Source organism: Musa acuminata, chromosome BXJ3-9 (assembly GCF_036884655.1).
Source record: "Musa acuminata AAA Group cultivar baxijiao chromosome BXJ3-9, Cavendish_Baxijiao_AAA, whole genome shotgun sequence".
Classification (NCBI taxonomy): domain Eukaryota; kingdom Viridiplantae; phylum Streptophyta; class Magnoliopsida; order Zingiberales; family Musaceae; genus Musa; species Musa acuminata.
Window position 1 is genome coordinate 39,990,679 of NC_088357.1, and position 21,206 is coordinate 40,011,884.

Consider the following 21,206-nt stretch of genomic DNA (forward strand, 5'->3'; position numbering starts at 1 on the left):
CGTTAGCCTACGAATCAGGATGACGACGAGAGCCGTGATGTCGCTCAACAAACATTATATCGTTTCCTGGCGGTCTTGCAACAGAAGATCCTTTTTCTACTTAAGTCGACGGGTCATCGCGTAACGTCTTTACCCATCTCTTTGTTCATTCACCGTCCATCGGTTTCCTCCATTCGTCGTCTTCCACGTTTGTATCCGAATCACGATGACGACAACAAGCAGTGTTATCACTCGAGAATATTATCGTTTCCTGGGTGGATCCTTATTCCAACGTATTTTACAGATAGGCCACTCACGTTTGCGTATTGTGTTTGCAGTCCTGTGCGAGACCCCTGTTTAACAGCTAACGCCCATCTCCCTCCTCTTCCGCTCCTCCTCTTCCTCCAACGGCCCAAAGCCGCGTCTTTGACCTCCTCTGCGTTCCCCCTCGCGAATTAAACCCACGAACCCTAGCGCTCCGGTAAGAGAAGAGGAAGAAGAAGAGAGGTTGGAGAGGCGGCGGCGGCGGCGGCGGCGTCGTCGGGCGGCGGACGAGGACGGGGAATGGGGCAGTGCTATGGCAAGAACATCTCCGTCGTCAGGGACGGTGGGCGCCACCGACGGCAGACTCCGACGCACCCGGACAACGGTGTCGATGCCGGGGGTGTTCCCTCCGCTGCCGTCACCCCGCTCCGCGAAAGTAGCGGCCCCGCCACCCCTGTTCACCAGTCCTCCACCTCCTGTCCCAGCCCCAACCCCCAGGACTCAGCCGGCCCCCTTCCCGCCGGGGCCTCCCCCTCGCCGTCCAGGTCCACCCCGCGGCGATTCTTTCGCCGTCCCTTCCCGCCTCTGTCGCCCGCCAAGCACATCAAGGCGGCGCTCGCCAAGCGCCTGGGCTCGGAGAAGCCCAAGGAGGGGAGCATCCCCGAGGCCGTTACGGGAGAGGCAGAGCAGCCTCCTCTGGATAAGAGCTTCGGGTATGGGAAGAACTTCGGATCCAAGTATGAGCTCGGGAAAGAGGTGGGGCGGGGGCATTTCGGGAATACGTGCTTGGCTACGGCGAAGAAGGGGGAGATCAAGGGTCAGACTGTTGCTGTCAAGATCATCGCCAAAGCTAAGGTGCGGTAGCATGATGTCTTATAAAAGAACCATTTCATCTTTTCTCTTTGTTTTTACTTCTTATTGAGTCACCACCTACGTAGTTCTTCATAGAAATTGGAGGGTGCACAGTGCAGAGTAATTGGATTCATTGATGTAGTTCCGATCCATCTTACCCAATATATTACACTCCTTAATTTCGTCATGTTTGTATCCGAGTCTGAATGATGTTTGTGTTCTATTTATCGAGGTTTTTATGGATAATAACTGCTGGATTTTATTGAGTTAAATATAATAACACGTCATTTTTGTCATAAATTTGCTATCAAGATTTTGGAGACCAAAAGGACTGCAGAGTCAAAATCCACATGGCCCATCAAGCTTTTAGCAGTAAATTATGTCACACATCTTAAATTTTGGTGGTCTTGGATTTGTTTAGAAGATCTTTTCCATTCATATTAGTCACATAGCACAATCTAAGAAGTGAGAACTTTATTTTTTCAGTTAGCCCTGGTGCAATATATAGCATGGTTTTGGTTTTAGCTTCTTTACCTTTTTATTTGTTTGACATAAAAGGTATATTTTTTTCTCAACTAGACCTTAGAGCTCCACTTAAATTGATTTATAATCATGTGGCTTGTTGTTTCTTATGGCAGATGACAACAGCAATATCGATTGAAGATGTTCGTAGGGAGGTCAAAATTCTGAAAGCTTTGTCGGGGCACAAAAGTCTTGTTAAATTTTATGATGCATGTGAGGATGACGTTAATGTCTACATAGTCATGGAGTATGTCAGTATTCATTTCTTTTTCAGTTCTTTTGTAAGTTGTTATGATATACTGGAATATATCTTCTTCCTGAATTGTGCATACAATGATATTTCTGACCAGATAAGAAAAAATGATCTGCCTTTGTTTTTTAAATGGCTGTACTATAAAAGGAAGTATTACCAGTGAACATTCTTATTTACATAATTAAAATTTCTAATTCCTTAGATCTATTGAAAGATGCAGTATCTTAAAAAAATATGGCATAAAATTGATCTTTTACCTGATTTTTTTATCATAGTTTTTTGAATTTTCTACTATGTTTTGGTGATTGTCAAGCCTGTTAGTTTAGCTGTCTCATAATTTTAACTAGCTCGCCCTGCTTTTCTTCTCAGATTATGTGAAGGTGGAGAATTATTAGGTAGAATCTTAGCCAGGTATTTAAAATTACTCCATTTTAGTTAATTTGTTTGGAAGAGGAACTTCATTTTTGTTTTAATTTATCATGGACTTGTGAGATCTTTAATTCCTGTATTTCCAAAGAGGTGGAAGGTACACGGAGGAAGATGCAAAAGCAATTGTTCAACAAATATTGGGTGTAGTAGCATTTTGTCATCTTCAAGGTGTTGTGCATCGTGATCTAAAGCCAGAGGTTTACCATGAATTTTATGTTTGAGGCTTCATAAATAAGTTTGAAATTAGCTGCACCTTTTTCTGTGCATTTTCCTTTTCTATTAAACCTATATTTGTTGCTGGTGTTATCTTCTTTATGTTGTAACAGAATTTTCTCTTCACCAATAATGATGAAAATGCTCCGATGAAGTTGATTGATTTTGGTCTTTCTGATTTTACCAGACCAGGTACAACATGGCCATGTTTGTGGTATATATATTTTCTGATATTTCATGCATTAAGTTACATCTTCTCTAGCTTATTTGCCTACTCCAGTTTCAGTATCTTCTCTAGCTACCTGATTATGGTATATCAGTTATTTTTTCCCTATTACTGTACTTGCATTTCATGTCTGAGGTTTAACAAAAGCTTCCTATGTATGATCATGCAGATGAAAGGCTAAATGACATTGTTGGAAGTGCATACTATGTTGCTCCTGAAGTATTGCATCGATCATACAGTAATGAAGCAGATATGTGGAGCATTGGTGTTATAACTTATATTCTGTTATGTGGAAGTAGACCTTTCTGGGCACGAACCGAATCAGGAATCTTTCGCTCTGTTTTGAGAGCTGATCCTAATTTTGATGACTCACCGTGGCCTGCTCTATCCCCAGAAGCCAAAGATTTTGTGAAAAGGCTTTTAAATAAGGACTACAGGAAAAGAATGACAGCTGCTCAGGCTTTGAGTAAGTTGCTTGTTTCATAAAATAATAATTGGTCATCAATCGTATCAAGTTATTATTTTTGGAATTCAGTATATATCTGACTAATACATGACATGTCTACTTTCCCTCTTTTTTTTTCAAACTCTTTGTTATTTTTCCATTTGAAAGCAAATATGTTCTTCCTTTTGTGGCAGCTCACCCTTGGTTGAGAAAGGAGCAGAGTTCAATTCCTTTGGATATACTTGTATATAAATTAATCACATCATACTTTTGTGTTACACCGCTGAAACGGGCTGCATTAAAGGTACATGTCATATAGTGCTCTACGATTGAATGCTGACATTTTTACTTGACTTGCCAGTTTAACTTGCTACCAAAACCTTATGTTGCTTGAGGAGTTCTTCATCTTCATGCTTTTTATTTTCAAGATTTACCATAAATTCTAAATAGGCTATCAATGTTCTGGTCACTACCATCATATATCACATTGTTACTTATTTTTCATTGTTTTCATAGAAGTTAAATTTAGTTAATAAGCCAAATTAGAACCTTAAAGATATTTGTCATAAGTCAGTGGCAAATTGTGGTAGCAACTTCATCTTTTTTCTTCTTATGTATTCTTAGCTGAACCTGACTAACTTTTCATTAAACTTATGAAATGTTAAGATGCAAACTGAATAAAATTAAAAAGGAATAACAGAATGGGTTCAAATATAAAAGAGAAGTCATAGTTGATGGGGAGCAACAGTAGGACGGAGGTTTGGCCTCGATAATGAACTCAACTTTCCTTGATATGATACATCTTAGTTTGAGTTACCTTATAGTCAGGTGTTTTTGAAGGTGGGTGCAATATATGCAGCTAAGTGGGTGGCAAGCATAATGGATATATGGCTTGTGGTAAGTTGTGTGGTTGACATTTATTTTAACACAGTACACCAAAAGTAGAGAATAAAAAAAATAAAACCAAGTGATTAAGTCAGTGTATAATTGGGTCCCATAAACAATGGTGTTATTGACATGACACTATATGTTTACTTAAAAGACTGTGTAGCAATAAACATGTTTTATTTTCTGAGAGATTAAAATTTAAAAACAATATGTGCAACCTGCCCCCACCTCCACCACCCTAATTATAAGATGATTGGTGGAAGCGAATCTCTAGCCATACATATGGTGCATCCGGATTTACTTAGTTCACTTGACAGAATATGTATGTGATCACCATACCAGCCGCATGTGGTTGTCTATACTTTTCTAGGCTTCCTAGAGAGTATTATGTACCCAGATGACTCAAATGGGCAAGTATCTATATGGTGTGGCCATAAGGCTAGAACCACATGCATGCCAACTTTCCCTTTTCTTACTATCTAATTTATTTATTGATCTATAATGCATAGATTCATTTTGAATCAACAAAAAAGGAAAAAACAACTAACAAGTTACAAGTATTTAGTTGCTTTCCTAGCATATATTCAGGATAATAAAGAAATTTTGTCTTGAGGATGGAAAACTCCTTGAATTCATAAAACATCACTTTCACATTCTTTTGCCTGGGACATATGGGAAATTAAAGATTTTCGATAAATATCACTTGTTCTTTGTTCTTTTTTTGGTGGAAGAAAGTGCTAAACAAATCACATCAGTGCGATGATTCAGGAAACTTTCAAATACAGCAATTCCATTCATGTATCCCTTTCCACAATTTATATGAATGCCACAAATTTTTTGACTGAACAGGTCCAAACCTTTTTTAATACAACATAAGCAAGATGTGATTAAAACTCAATCCACTTATTCTATCTAACTGAAAATGATATAAACTGTTTCAGGTAGAATGCTTGTTGTAACAACCCACCCTCTTTTCTAATCAATTTCAACTTAATGTGATGTGAGAAATATAAAACCAGAAAACTGACATATAGGTTTTAATATATACGTCAAGAAGTGGATCTCCACCTTCCTATATGCATTAGTTTTAGGGGATCCTTTCTCATTTGTGATATTGATGCACAGATATTTTCATGTATAACATATGATAGATCCTCTTAAGCAACTATTCCATTCCTTGATTCATGTGGAAAGCTTGTAAAAAGGAAGTTAGCCTTCAAAAGATAAGGTCATGTGAATGAAAAGGATTGAGAAGTAACATGATGACGGAGAATTTATTAGAGAAAAGCACGGGAATGAGATGTAGGAACTGACATCTATATTTGAGACTTGGTAAGTGGTATGCTTGTTTACTGCTCGGTCGGCAAGATATTAAAGTTTGGTTCATCTCTTCTGTGCTTCGGTTTTAAGTCTATGCTGTGTTTTTCAGGTTTAACAAAATTATTAATGTGTTGTCATATATAAGCAATACATGGAATGCATCTTCGATATTACATCATCTATTTCTTGCCCCTGTTTATTAATTTTCATTGACTGAAGAAAAATAGTTTCTAACATATCACTTCTATATTCAGAGTGTCCTAGATGTATTCATGCCTAACTATATTTATAGGATAGATATTAGAAATTCTAAATTCTTTTCTGATGGAACCAAGAAATCTAGAAACGTGTTTTAATTCATCCTTTTTTTTCTGTACAGGCACTATCAAAAGCTCTATCCGAGGATGAGCTCTTGTACCTACGGTTACAGTTTAGTCTACTGGAACCAAATAAAGATGGGCTCATCTCCCTTGAAAACTTTCAGACGGTAGGTTTTCATTTTTGACTTCATTAAAGTGTTTCAGTTGGATGGTACAGTGTTAGAAGGGTTAGATTGTGATGTTTCATGTTATCCATCATGTTTCTTTTCCTTTCATATTGCCCATTTTTCATGTGGTGATACATATTTGTGTTATTTTGTTAATATTACATGTACTCCACGCAGGCACTCATGAAAAATGCAACTGAAGCAATGAAGTTGTCTAGGATTCCAGACATTCTGAATGCGGTGAGGCATGTAGTCTAATGCTATTTAATAGTATGAGGTTAATTTCCTAGAAAGGATTTTACCATCTAGACATAATCATCAGCTATGTTCTCTTTATGATGTTATGATCATAAGAAGAAGTGCATCTGATCTTGCTTCTCCATATTATTGATACTTCAGAGAGCATTCATTAACAATTAAGTGACTTTCTAATGTTGACCAAAACATCATCTGCAAATAGCAAATTTTTGAAGACTGCCTTGCAGTGAACTTTATTCGATCTATTTTCATTTTCTCGAGGCTTGAGTTAGACTTTTTGTTTTTTGATTGCTCTCCATTATGTGGGAGGCAAAGTTTATATGTTTCCTCGAGTCAATTTGCTATTCTGAAAATTTTGTTCATCATTATCATTTTCTTGGTCTTGCTTGTAAGATGTCTCTTAGATAATGCTTCTGCTGCTTGTGAAAATCTTATTGTGGTGAAAAGCAACACAATTGATTTTTGTGTAACTCAAATCTCAGATGGAGGCACTATCACAGAGGAGGATGGATTTCAATGAGTTCTGTGCTGCTGCCACCAGCCCGTATCAGCTTGAGGCTTTGGAACAATGGGAACAGATAGCCAGTACAGCATTTACATACTTCGAACAGGAAGGAAATCAGGTCATCTCAATCGAAGAGCTAGCTCAGGTACTAAATACTATTCCAGGATGTCACTATATATTTCTAGTTAATTTGTGTCAGTACATGATCAGAACTGCTCCATGCAGGAATTAAACCTTCCAACCGCTTCTCATTCCCTTCTGCAAGATTGGATTAGAGAAGAAGATGGCAAGCTCAGTTTTCTTGGTTACACCAAATATTTGCATGGTGTAACCATCCGCGGCTTGAACACCATTACCTAATTAAATTCTGTGACCACTGATGTGATTATTTGTTCATTCTTTACGCCACACAAAGTACTGCTGCAGTTTTTCCACCAGCCTCTTCTCTTTCCTTTAAGCTTATTTGTTCTCATTGCAATTCTTTTGAACTTGGCTTTGTAGAGAATGCTTGTGAAGATTAATCTGTAAAGAGGCCTGCATCATTGATTCAAAGCTTTGCTTTGCATGGGAGCAAGAAAAGTGGATGTTGCTTTGTAAGTTGAAGTACTTGGAAATGTGAGCTATTTTCTAGGGCAAGATGTAATCAGTTTATATATATATATATATATATAACGAAGACATAATGTAAGAATGAAATGTACAAAGGAACTCAAATAAATTGTAATATTCTTTTGTTAATCAGATTACATTAATTTGTATCTGAGTATCTGATTTAGAAAAAAAAATATATATGTTACTCTCATGAATACATCACAATTAAGACATCTATTAGGAATGTATCAATACAGGGATTTCAATAAAGAATAGTGGTTCGGTTCTTAAAAGCTTTCTTACCCAGTGGATCTCATCCTCTTTAGGCCATTAAGATGTAAATGTGTATATTTGCACTCCAAAATATATTTTAACACAAATGGAATAACTTTCATGCTATCACTAACAATCATGTAATTCATGATTCACCCAATACAATACAAACAAGAGCAAGTTTTCTTTCAAAATCTATCAAACATTGATATCTTGCCAACATAACATAACCTTTGGATCTTTGTTCTTTAGATCAAATATTCTCTTCGGTAAATTTTTTTAATCATACAAAAATAATAAAATTTTAAATATTCGGTGTTAACTATATGAATCCTTTGTCGTATCTTTAATCGAGTTAAAAAATATTTAAATCTTTATTTATATTTTTGACATTATTTTTTTTTAATTTTTTTGGTCTCTTTTCTTTAAGAAAAAAAAGGTCTCCCACCTTGCATATACACCAGAATTAATTAATTAGTGAGGTCATTAAGTCATGGTTTTACAAGAAAAAAATAAATATTAATCTCTCCATATGTTATAATGCTTCATGTATATTCATTCCTCTAGTTAACATACAATTAAAAGATTAGGTTAACTAACCATAACCATAATTAGCACCTGAAAATTACTGTGGTTAATTGTAAATTCTGCCCAACCCAGCCAAACAATTAATTGCATGTAATGATTCTACAAAACCAAAAAGCAAAATATGTGGCGTAATCTTTTGCACGTAAAAAGATATTTTAGATCATCAGTGACTCAAAACAACAGTGCATCAATAATTGCAGATGCAGGAAAACTCCGTATTTTCTTTCCTTTTTCTTCCTATATAGCTTTGAACAAGAAAAGGCGTTCAAAGATCAAAGTCAACTGTTTTCAGTGGCATGCATCAGGAGTCAGTCAACACCCTCGAAACATGGTCACACAGCGTGGTAAGGTCATTTTCTTCTTAGCTTCCAGAGAACAATTGTTTCAGCACTTGCAGTGATCCAGAAAACTGCAGCCACCTGCACATAACACATTGTATGCCAGCAGCATTACTGCTCGATTAGCTTTGGTTTAAGCTAGCTTTGATCCCATGTCAGATCAAAGAGGAGTTTAAAGATTTAGCCTGAGATTTTCCCCGCTTGCAAAGAACAAATAGAGATCTTGTATTGATGTGAATGATGCTCTCTTTGGCCGTGCAAGACTGTCAGGGAAGTCACCTGACCTGCTGTTCTTGACTGATATCTGTTTTTATCGCCATCACGAGCGATCACTGTTTTCTTTTTAAGTTGACACGGTGCGATAAGCTATGAACTGTAGCATCTAATCGACCCTAAGTCGAGTGCATCATTCCTCTTGAACTAGGGTTTCATTGGCGTCGCAGTGAAGGTAATTTATTGGGCCAGTATGATATTAGTATATCGGACGATATTTGATATTTCTAAAAATAATAATAAAATATTATCGATAGTATATTGTGCTTGTTAGCCTAAGACCCATCAATCAATCAATCAATCAATCAGGTTGGTTGACTGTCAATTTCGTTTAATCTAAATCATTGATAACATTATTTAAACTAAAATGATAATAATATACCCGCAATTGATTGGGATTTATTACCTTCTATAAACATAGTTTCGTAAGGAATTTTATCGTAATTAAATTTTTTTTATTTATCGATAATTATAATTAAAATTTAATCATATTTATAATGAAGTCAAAGTCCCAAAAGATTATTAGTGTTTTGTATCTTGTTCCCTATCGTCCTTAATCGATGGGTTCTTTATGCAAAATAATTCCAGCCAAAGAAACCTTGCGTGTTTCTTTTCTTTTCAGACGAACTCTGAGCAATGTGAATTCTGCACTATTTTCATGCCCATATAATCTAAACTATAAGATGCATTCATTATTTGCCATCCTATAACAATATGATGTAACAAAATCAATAATGGATGGTTAGAGTACTGAATGGTCTTCCCAACTAATCCACACACAATCTTATCAGCCAGTGGTTGGCAAAAGTGAATTGTCATATGCAGATAGATATAAGAAACATCAACCATGCCTATCCAAATCAACAGCTTAAATTGTTTAATCAATCTCTAAAGTTGGAAGCAATTCCCACAAAACATTATATTATGTGCTAATAATGATGATTGCTTAAAGAACAAGTGAGGCATCCAAGTCTCAAATTACAAAATCTACATGGATAGGAGGAGAGAGACAGATTTCCAACTATGCATTTATTTTAATTTCCGACTATGAAAAATATTATTATGAACTTTGACTGTATGTTCTGAGAATCATATTTAGTCTTATAAGCTACAGAGTCACTCCTCCTTAAAAACATTTTTGAAGTCCATCCATCTTGAAAAGATAAAATTAATTTCAAAGTTCATTTACAAAATCAAATTTAAAAATATCTATAAGTTCCTGAATTTTATTTTTTATTTTTTAAAATTTATTTAATATATATATATATATATACATCTTTTTATAAAATCCAAAAAATATTTAACCTCTATTAAAAAAAATTATGATCATTGGACCATTAGAGCACAGACATGGAACTCTAATTAAAAGTAATATGCTTTACAATAGATTATTTTGATGGTAAGAATATTAAGATTCTTTTATAGTTAACTTTAAGATTATCAGCTTTTTTTTGTACTATAATAATAATAATAATAATAATAATAATAATAATAATAATAATAATAATAATAATAATAGATCTAACTAAAAAAGTTGCTGGGAAATGGATGAAGGGGTTGGCCTTTGCCGTCTGATCTCTTCCGTTCTATTTATTGTTTTCTGGTCGCCGACGGAGAAGAGCGAACGAAATCAACGCCATACAAGTCCAATTCCAACGCCTTTGACCCGAATCGCTCATCGTCCTCGATCTATATTAGTCCCCACTCCCCCTTCGCTTCTTGATCGCTCGCGCTTTCTACCTCTGCCTTGGCTTGGAGTCGGGAGCAGAGCTCGAGAGGGGAACCTCAGGGCGACAGCGATGGCGAAGCTCTACGTGCACACGGTGCCGCCGCCGGATCTGAACAAGAACACGGAGTGGTTCATGTACCCCGGCGTCTGGACCACCTACATACTCATTCTCTTCTTTTCCTGGCTCCTTGTGCTCTCCGTTTTCGGATGCACCGCCGGCATGGCCTGGACCGTCGTCAACCTCTTCCACTTCGCGGTAGGTGGCCTCTCCTTCCCTTCCTCACCCCGTTTTGGAAGAGATTTGATCTTCCCCGTTTTTTCCCGTTTTGGAAGAGATATTCATACGTTCATTCACTAGATCATTTATCATTCTTTCTTTATATGATTGTGGAAGATCTCTTTTCTAGTATTGGTTTAAAAATTAGGGTTCTTAATTCCTGGTCGTTTTAGATGTGAGAAGTTGGGACTTCTATAGATCGGGCTCAGCATCTTGACTGGGGAAGTGGTGAAACTCTCTCTCTCTCTCTCTCTCTCTCTCTCCCTCTTGTGTTGAGCTTCTTCATCATATATATGATTAAATCTGGCTCGAGATGATCAGTGCGATAGCAATAAGTTATGAAAGAAGCATGTGGACGACTCCAAATATTTCCGTTGAAGATTGTCACCGTTGGCACTCTTCATTATTGAAACTTTGCTTTGATACATCAAGGGATATTTCACCAACAAACTTACTTGCTAACAAAATGACCATTAGTAACTTAGAATGATTCATTTTCTTCGTCTTTGCACAGATAGTATAATTCTACTTATGTTCGAACTGATTCACTAATAGTTTACTTTTTGATGTCTTCGAATTTGACTTGATATCGTCATTATGATTCAACATGGTTGATTTCCATGCAAGCGTTTTTCATTTGTATGGTTGTGTCAAGCATGATCGTATAATCAAGGTTTGAATTGTCACATATAAAATTGTGGATTGAACAAATCGAATAATTCTTCAAGAAAGTTCAGCAGATGTGGCCTTTGTTAGAGATTCTAAACCTTATGAAGCCAATAAGTTTATATGTTTCTTTCTTATAATTCTGGTGAACATTCATCTCCCAGAAAGGTCAGCAGCTGTGGCCTTTGTTAGAGATTCTAAACTTTATGAAGCTAATAAGTTCGTATGTTTCTTTCTTATAATTCTGGTGAACGGTGAATGCATCTGTAAGTAAGACTGACATCTATTGCACTATCAAATTATTTTCCATGAAGCAAGAGGATTGACAGATTAAGTTAGAAGTTTGTCATCGTTGTTTAAACTAGTCAATGTTATTGTGTTTCCTGGTTTTCTTTAATTATAAATTTGCATATTTGTTGGTTATATAGTTATCACATATCTGGCATTTTGTTTGTCCCAATCTTATATCTCAATTGTTTCTAGGTTACCTATTACTTCTTCCATTGGAAAAAGGGTACTCCCTTTGCTGAAGACCAGGGTATCTACAATAACTTGACCTGGTGGGAACAGATGGATAACGGGAAACAACTAACACGTAACAGGAAGTTTTTGACTGTTGTTCCTGTTGTCCTGTGAGTACTGTCCTTTTGAATATCGCTTGCATATAATTTTGATGTTTTGCTTGGACTGAAAAATCATGGAAGACAACCTTTATAAATGGATAATGGTGTGGTTTCGTAATATGGTGTTACAAATGTTAAGGCTTGGATAATTAGTCATTCTTCTTGTTGCAGCTTAGAGAGTCACACCTGGAAATGCTCTTGACATCCCAAACACCATGAAGCTTATTCCTTGCAACTAGATATGCTTATGCCATACCATTTTTCAATTGATAAAAAAAGTCACCTTTTGATGGTGGTGATTGTTAGTGACGCCTCTGTCAGCTTGACTCGGTCCTGGGCCACGTGTGTAAGAATCTAGAGATGGCTCTGAAGGTGACTCGAATGCTTGCTCGAGAGCCGACCCGCAAGAAGTTCAACGTTGAGTGGGTGCTCGACCCAATTCCTCTGATGCTCAAGTTAGGTCCGAGATAAAAAGTGAAGCCATAGGTGAACAATAACTGACTTAGGTAATAGTAAATTAGTCAGCCTTTATAGCTGGTTAAGCCCAAAGGAATATTCTATAGTATGGATAGAATATTCCCTTCTAGGCAAACTGTTATTGTTGGGTCTGGGTGATTGTCAGGTTATCTGGGTCCTACTCTCCATACCAAGCTGGTAGCCACGTTGTCACGCACTTAGCTGGTTTTGCCTAAGTCGTGCAACACTCTTGCGTGTCCGTTCGTAAAGGTCAACCTCCTCGAAACCTCCTATGGTCCCTTAAGACATACAAAAGAGAAAACGGGTTAAAGAAAGTGTCTGGGATCCACAAGCAATCATTTCAGTAAACACTTCATAGCCAATGTAAATTACAACCAGACTTCACAAGTTCTAAACGGTCGCACAACAAAGGGTCTAAAATAGTCCACTACAGACCGAAATCACCACAAGTGCCCATATGACATAACCGTTGTTTGCAAGCCTAGGACGACCACCAAAACAAAAGAAAATGGGGCTGCTAATCCTACTGCCAGCCCTTTACATGTTGTGTAAAGCATGAACAAAATTGAAAGACACGGACATATATGAACATTATATCAAACACTCCGTTTACAGTTTTGTCCGTGACATTCTCCCATTTATTCCTTCGACGTTCTTATCGAAGTCTTTGCAAACGCTACATATTCTCGTCTTTGTTGAGTCTTTAATCTTCTGCTCTAGTTGCAATGCGCCCCTTGGCTCCCAGCTGGACTCCGTTGCTGTTGTTGAGTAGTTGAACTTTGATCTGCCATGTTGCTTCAACTCGCCAATGAGTCTGACTCTGGTGTAGGGTCGATTGAGTTGTGCTAATCCCTGTTGTTTCCTGTGGATCCCTCAGATAAAAGAAAAGACCATCCTTAGTATGTGCCAGTCTCTCAAATACCTCGTGCCGCTTGAACTAGGTGGATGCTTGTTGGAGCTTTAACGAGCATTGCCTCGCAGACTTTAAAGTTTTTTTATTCTTCCTTCGTACAATTTATCAATCGATTCTTCTTTCACTTAGTTGGCACTTCCAAGTAGGTTCACATCACTTCCGCTTTCGATTGACATTTTGTTAGGAAATGAAGCGGATAATCTACTCTCAGTAGCACTAATCACTATTGATGAGAATTTGACAACTATTGTTTTCCATTCGATTTCTTCGAAGGATTTTTGAACTTGTGCAGAGCTCCTCTACTGGATAGATAAGAGAATTGAGGTACTCGGTTCGCTCATTCTCTTAAGAGTTGAGAAGGCAAAGGTTACTTGACTTCACCCACCTCCTCGAGGGTTGTACTCCATGCATCGAGCTGGTTACTAGCCTTCGCCTGCTCTTTGCTCACACTTTTGAAGCACTTGAAGTGTTTGCACTCTTTGCGTTGAGTTAGCTATTGTGATTCACCTTCTCAATACCATCGAACTTCTGGAATGTAAGAAGTTTTCACCCCAATTTGGAGCAAGTCCCTAGTAGTTTTGGTCACCTCTGGGATTGTACCATCTTCTCCATCATCTTTACCGCCTACTCTAAGTTGCAAGGGTACAGCATCGCGTACTGTTTACTTTGTTCCTTGGTCAAGCACCCTTACATTGACCCAAAGTCCTTCACTTTCGGCTATCTTGATGAGAAGTTCGTTGACACCGGTTTTACGAAGTTCCCTGGCCTCTACCCTTCAGCCTTGTCTTGGTACTTGGAGTTTGCCTTTGCATTCTCTACTCCCTCGATCCTTTTCACGACCAAGCGCTCTCCCTCCATGAGAGCAAGGGATCGATGACTTCACGGAAGTCCTGCCTTTGTCGTACCATGCCCATGGCCCTACTATCCGTCGCCTTGCATCTGTGTCCCTTTCTTCACGATCGGTAGATATGCCTCTGTGGCATTGTGGCACTCCTCCGAGTCCACCTCCATTCTAGCCGTTACTTGGTTTTGGGTAGTTAAGTTTCTCTGGACTCGTTGTCGCTTTCTCGTCCTTTTCGACCCTTTGCTTCAACACTCCTGTGTTCTCCGAGCAGTTCCCTTTAGTCGATGGAAAGACAGATTGCGATTCCTATGCATAGCCTCCGCCATCATGTTGCAAGGTTCGCGCTGATTCTATTCTTCCTATCTTCCTTGGTAACAATATTCGCTTACTTGGCCTTGTCCTCTAACTTACCAGGCTCCCTTAAGCGAATATGAGCTCTGGAGCAGTCCAAATCTCCAGTCGTTCCGATCATATCTCTACATGATCAAGTCCCCCCCCATGGGACTCACTAGTTTTTGGGTAGCTAAGTCCCTCCGGACTCATCGTCGCTTCCTCGCCCCTTTCGACCCCCTGCTTCAACACCTCTATGTTCTCTGAACAGTTCCCCTTGGTTGATGGAAAGACAGACTGCAACTCCCATGTATGGCCTCCGCCATCATGTTGTAAGGTTTACACCATTTTTGTTCTCCTTAGCTTTCTTGGTAGCAACGTTCGCTTGCTCGACATTGTCCTTTGACTTGTCGGGCTCCCTTAAACGAATATGTGCTTTGGAACAGTCCAACTCTCCAACCGCTCTGATCATACCACTGTATGATCAAGTCCCTCCCCCCCCCCCCCCATGGGACTTACTGGTACTTGCATTCGATATTCTCCCTCGGTAATGCACAACCCCTATATGCTGATTACCAAGGCTTTTATATGATGCAAAATTCGATGCACGCACAGAAGACTCGCCTCTGCGATACTATGACATTCGCTCCTTGAATCCATAGCCTTTCTTACCGTCGTGTTGTTCACCGAAGTGGAGCTCACAGTAGCTCTCGATCATACCTTCGTATGATCTAGTCCCTCGCAGGACTAGTTTTGTGTGTATCGCACTGTCACGAATTGTTCCACCACGATCCATTGCACCATGTCGCCTCTTAGTGACATCTCCATTGCATTTTGATCATTGTGGGATAAACTCAAATTGTGATCCCTCCATGTGTGGTCTCAGGCAACACATCGTAGGGCTTCTTCCACCTTCGAATGTGTTCGCTCCTTTGGCAATCAACCTTCGTCCACCCACTCTCGGGTCACACCCAGACGAAGCACCACTCTAGGATAGTCTGTCGCATAGTAGCTCCCGAAGTCCACCGACTTTGCTAAAAATGGTGCACCATTGTCTGGATCTTGGGCCTTTGCCCCCACCAGCACAATCTTCGTTACGTATTACTTCCTTTATGGCAACTTGAATGGCAGCACTGTAGCATATTCTTTAAGAGTATTCGTCTCTACGTCCTCTTGCCCCGTGCCAAGGCCTTCTGAACCTAACTTCGCCTCTGCAAATTGAGTCGCCTTGGTTCATTTGTCAAATGCTTCTCTGAGATAATATGCATATGCCTTGAAGCTCCCTTCATCTTTGGCACCATGTAGAATGAGTCTGTTCCATCAGAATGAGGGACCCATGGAATAACATGATTCCGTTCTTGCCTCTGCAAGAGTTTATGTCCTTGACCTTTGTCCAAGAAAAGCTTCGTGCCTCCGCTTCATGTTTAATCTTCTATGCCAACTCCCTTCATGCGGCTAGGGTCCTTCATTACGTTGCACCCAAGTTGCTTCGCTCCTCGATTTGCATTGAGTTGATGGTGGCGCTCACACCCACCATTCCACGGGTTAGCCCTCCATCGAGTCTGATCTCCATATCAATACCTTTATTTTTTGTTGTCTCGAATCACTCCCCCACTTGATCTTGCAATGCATCCATTAATGCATTATCTCATGCGAGATCATGCGATAACTCCTTGTTGATAACTTCTCGCCACTCGCTCAGTCAACATGTGCGGTCCGTTGTCTTGAGGTTGTTGTCATGAGATAATGCATTACCTCATCCACTCATTTTTTTTGGGGTTGTTGTCTTGAGGTACTCCTCTTAAACATGTGCGGTCCGTTGCATATGATTCTCCCTTTGGAAAACCGAGACTTATCCCTCCAAAGGTATCTGTCCCGTTAGAACAACTTCTCTCTTCATATCATTCCCTTTAGAATTTTCGGAGATCACTATCCCCTTAGACTACTCCACCCTGCTGAACCAACTATATATTGTTCTGCCCCCACAAATGCACTTGCTAGATTGGGACTCCTCGCCAATACAGTCTCTACTGCACCCCTCAAGGCCTAGCAACATGCTGAATTCGCTACACACTTCGCCTCATACGAACGTATCCTTCTCATACCGAAGAGAAAGTTTCAATGCTCCATGGCGTCGAGTTTCGGTCGTCTTAGGATGGCCATGAACATTCCATCGTTCGTATACGAGCCCTTGCATGAGTACCGAATTCTTTAAGTTAGCAATTCCTCTCACCTCTGTGAGTTTTGCATAACTCTTTCGGTCATTGAACAACCCATTCCACCTTGCATGGTCTCATCCTTTACCAAGCGCCTCGCTTGCCTTGAGCACCCATTAAGTACGGTTGCCAATGTCGAGTTAACTTAGCCATCCCAACCTTTGTGCGCTATGCATTCTTCCCAGCTTGCTTGTCTTCGTGGTGCCTCTTGCGCGAAGGGTTGGCCATTCCTCTGAATGTCAATCTTAGATGCCCGCTCCTCTGAGCGACTCTTTTTCCCTATATCTCAATGCAGCCCCGCTAGGTTCCCTATGTTTGCATGCCAAATGTTTCTATGAGTGTCTGTCCCGCTTTGATATCATATGTCATGCTTTAGCTGGTTTTGCCTAAGTTATGCGGCACCTTTGCATGTCCGTCCACAAAAGTTAGCCTTCTCGAAACCTTCTATGGTCCCTTAGGATCTACAAAAGAGAAAATAGGTTAGAAAAAGCGTCTCACTTGGGATCCATAAGCAATCATTTCAGTAAACATTTCATAGTCAATGTAAATTACAAACAAACTTCACAAGCTCTGAACGGTCGCACAACAAAGGGTCCAAAATGATCCACTACATACTGAAATCCCCACAAGTGCCCACATAACACAATCTTTGTTTGCAAGTCTAGGACGGCCACCAAAACCAAAGAAAATGAGGCTGCTAAGCCTATTTCCAGCCCTTTACATGTTGTGCAAAGCATGAACAAAACCAAAAGACACGGACATACATGAGCATAACATCAAATACCCCGTTTACAGTTTTGTCCGTGACAACGTGACGAGCTACAATTGGGGGGGTCAGTTTTCTCCCGTCACGTATGTATCCAAAATATGTGCACAATAATACCCGTAATCTTTCTAGCAACACTTACGTATACTGCTTTAGAGCATTTGGTGTTGCTCTTGATTTGGGAATTTATGCTTTAATTAATTTGTTATACTTGTGCCACTGGTTATCATAATTTTTTTTTTTGACCTTACCCACCTTGCTGAAACTTAAGCATGCCATCATTCTGTTCAATTTGAAATTTAATTGGATTTGGTTGAGCCTGTTCCCACCAAAAGGTTTTAGTCTTGTCATCTTCTTAAGATTATTTTCTTGACTTATCTCTATTCATGCATTCTTCAATTTACCTATTCTCCAAAGAAGGTTTTAGTTACACTGCAATTTTCTTTTTCTATTTCCCCCTGTGCTATGAGGAACTTGTTGTTATATCACTCAGATCATGATTTCTCTTTCATTTCATTTATAAATTTTACAAATATGTGAATGCTCTTTCACTTCAAGAATCAGGAGTTTGTTTTTGTTGTCATTATAATCATGTTTTACTGATATAGTCCAGATTTTATGTGATGTTTATATATTTAATTTGAAAGAGTAAGATGGCACATAATGGAGCTTTCGAGATTCACTTGTTTGTTTAGAATTCTCTTATATCTAAAAAATTTTGGCAATGGTTTTGTGATCCTTGTAATTTTTTTTCTTGGCATGAAACTTAATGCTGAGTTTTCACATAATTGTCGGATCAAAGGTTTTAGTTAAGAGTTAGCAATACCCATGTGATCAAACTCCGTCTGTATCCACATGAATTTAGCATCCATACAGGTTCGACATCTACTATAGAATCTAGCATTTAAGCATTTTTTTTATCAAGGATCACTTATAGTAATTATCATCTTGCATATTTCATATTAATACAGATTCAGAATAGAACATAACTTGAAAATGAAAACGCTTATTTGATAAGTTTTTGACCTATTGTCAATCTAACGGCAACTTGCTAAGTTGATGCTGAAGTTCCAACACAGGCAAATAAGTCAAGGACTTGCTGTGGGGTTTAAAAGGCTAGTTGGTGGATAGAAAGATCTACTTTATGGATCAGGGTTTAAGCTCAAGCAACAGTACAAAATCCTCCTAGATCTAGGATGAGTCTAAAGCCTGAGGAGCTAGTCACCTGAGACCATTATTTATTATAATGTCATGAATTTACAACCAAGAAGTGTCTAGATACTTTTGGTGAGATTGCAGTTAGAAACTGCTGAGACTTAGATGCTCAGCCTTTTACCATGAGTTCTTTGCAATAATTTGAAAGAACTTGATGGGCTAACATCTGGGTAACTCTAATATTTTAAAACCACAAATTGCTCGTCTAGAATTTTGAAGTTATGCATATTCATTTCTAAATAAAAAACTTGAAAAAAAAGTAAGTTGAAACATAGGAATTCACATTTGCTTCACTTTTCCATTTATATTTTTAAAAGGATTAAAAGAAGATCCAATGTTTTTTCAGAAAATGGTTGTATGCTTAAGTGTTTAGAATACATATAAATAGAAAATTTTGATATTCCTTTTTTGTTCCTCCACAAATCTCAAGTGTATTAAAATATAGGTCAAAACTTAAAAAAAAGTATAAAAAGAAATATTTACTCTGGCTCTGCCAAGTCCCAGTGATCAGGAGACTCTGCCTTTACCTGTTAGCTTTTGGACCAAATCCTAGCATAAAACTGTGATATGGATACTCGGGTGATCTAGATGTTACATGGGATGTGTTCAATCACTGCCTTGGGATTAGTCATGTTCTGTTGCCATGGAGAGCCTTGAGATACATTAGAAATGATTTGATATGACAAACATGTATGCACTTTCTTATTGCTAAAACAGCTACTTGGTTATTCATCCAGATGCAATTAGAGTCAACACTACTAGGAGATTAAGTGATTCAGGTGATAATTATCTTGATAAGGCCATCACTCAGCTTCTGTTTCCAAATTTATACTCTTTCAGAACTTCATTGGGTCCAAGTCATGCGTATCTGATGCTTAACCTGGTAAAATATTAGGCTGTAGAATGTTAAACTGAGCTTGTAGTAAAAACTAGAAATGGTTAAACATCCACTACTAAAAAAATAGTATTGAAATGTAAGTTTATAGTTGATAATGTGGTGTTTTGGCAAACCAATCCCTGATCAGACCAGGGGACCCCCAAAATATTACAAGATTTAAAACCATGGTTGAACATCCGTAAAGCCAGCCTCACATCTCTGAGAGTTGGAGAGAACATTTTATACATAGTGTTGACAAAGTATTGAAGCCCAATACCACGGTCTGGTACGAATAACGGACAGGTTACAATTTCTGTAATGGATGGTATAGATAACTAAAAGGTAATTATTGCTGACTTTACACTAAGGCTAAAACTAACAGTTGTTCCTTTGAGATATGTGTACATTTTTTACATGATGAAATATTTTTTTGTCACTTTCATCTTTTTTATGTAAAAATCAGTAGGTACTCTGTGAAACATGTATAAAACATGCTGGATTTCTGGCAATTATTTTGTGGGCTCAATTGAAGCTTCATATGTACATGACAAATTAATTGTATCAGCATATACCGATGTTTCTCCGGTAGTCTAGTACAATACATTTTGTTTTGTGGCATATTGTATGCTTAATGCATGACTTTCCTTTTTTTATTTTATCTTCTCATTGTGATTTATACCGATACATTAATGCTATTCAGCATATCTGTAATTGTTCTAAATAATCATCTTTGTGTTTTAGCATTTTAAGGTAAATTGCTGAAGTCTGCTTCAATTTCTTGCATCCATATAAAATGGTTTTTCTACTAAGTGTATTTTGTTTTCTGGCAGGTACTTGATAGCCTCGCACACAACCGACTACCAACACCCTATGCTTTTCCTGAATACAGTTTCAGTAGCTGTTTTGGTGATTGCCAAGTTCCCAAACATGCACAAGGTTCGCATTTTCGGAATCAACGGGTAAGCAGCACCTCACATGAAAGATTACTTGGTCGTGATCTTTTTTCATCAATCGCTCGATCGATAGGTAGACCTTATACACCTAGTAGATAAAACCTAATCCTGCATCGATGCATGGTGCCAAAGTCATGGTTTGTGATTGTGTACAGAACTACTAAAGAATGTAGAAGCGGTTGTTGTGTTGCTTTTTGCTATCTGTATTCTATCTATGAACTCTTATCCATCTATTTTTATGAGTATAAGCAAAGTGGTGTATTTTTTAGCTGTTAGTCTACTATTCTGGTTTGTGCTGTTCACCATAGATTATGGGTTGCATATTTAGAACTAGCACAAGGTTAAAATAGAAAGAAAAAAAAAAGTTTAATCCATGCTTATGTTTCCTCAATTTGGATTCAGTGTCCGGAGATGGAAGCCCTGTTACTGTGTAAGTCAACCTTGATAAGGTTGACTCAATGTTGACCTACTGTTTTCCATTGCTAAAATATCAGCGTAAGTAACAACAATCCATGGAACTGGTGTTAAATTGGAGTTTGGAGATCCCTAGCCAACATCAAGTTGCTCTGGGTTATTTTTTTAATAGAAGATAAGATTTTCACATTTGCCTAAGAAA

The 21,206-nt window shown here is 38.4% G+C and overlaps 2 protein-coding genes across 4 annotated transcripts; both read left to right on the plus strand.

Annotated features, from left to right (window-relative positions):
* The first annotated feature begins 319 nt into the window (after window positions 1-319).
* On the plus strand, window positions 320-7,443 carry LOC135649142 (CDPK-related kinase 3-like). Of its 3 annotated transcripts, XR_010501167.1 has the most exons (12): window positions 320-1,098; window positions 1,734-1,864; window positions 2,240-2,281; window positions 2,388-2,496; window positions 2,626-2,704; window positions 2,908-3,204; window positions 3,378-3,487; window positions 5,771-5,878; window positions 6,056-6,118; window positions 6,619-6,786; window positions 6,867-7,055; window positions 7,143-7,443. XR_010501167.1 is itself a non-coding variant. In XM_065167251.1 (11 exons), exons 1-11 carry the CDS (start codon window positions 544-546, stop codon window positions 6,999-7,001), a joined length of 1,797 nt encoding a protein of 598 aa, XP_065023323.1. In that variant the 5' UTR covers window positions 320-543; the 3' UTR covers window positions 7,002-7,443. The 3 variants fall into 3 exon arrangements, 2 of the variants coding, with proteins under 2 accessions (XP_065023323.1, XP_065023324.1); XM_065167251.1 differs by having other exon boundaries at window positions 6,867-7,443; XM_065167252.1 differs by lacking the exons at window positions 6,867-7,055; window positions 7,143-7,443 and having other exon boundaries at window positions 6,056-6,123; window positions 6,619-6,755.
* Window positions 7,444-10,264: 2,821 nt separating this feature from the next.
* Window positions 10,265-20,858, plus strand: LOC103998552 (uncharacterized). The gene is made up of 3 exons (XM_009420045.3): window positions 10,265-10,689; window positions 11,860-12,008; window positions 20,468-20,858. The coding sequence occupies exons 1-3, from the start codon at window positions 10,504-10,506 to the stop codon at window positions 20,598-20,600; spliced, it is 468 nt and encodes a 155-aa protein (XP_009418320.1). The 5' UTR covers window positions 10,265-10,503; the 3' UTR covers window positions 20,601-20,858.
* Window positions 20,859-21,206: the final 348 nt, after the last annotated feature.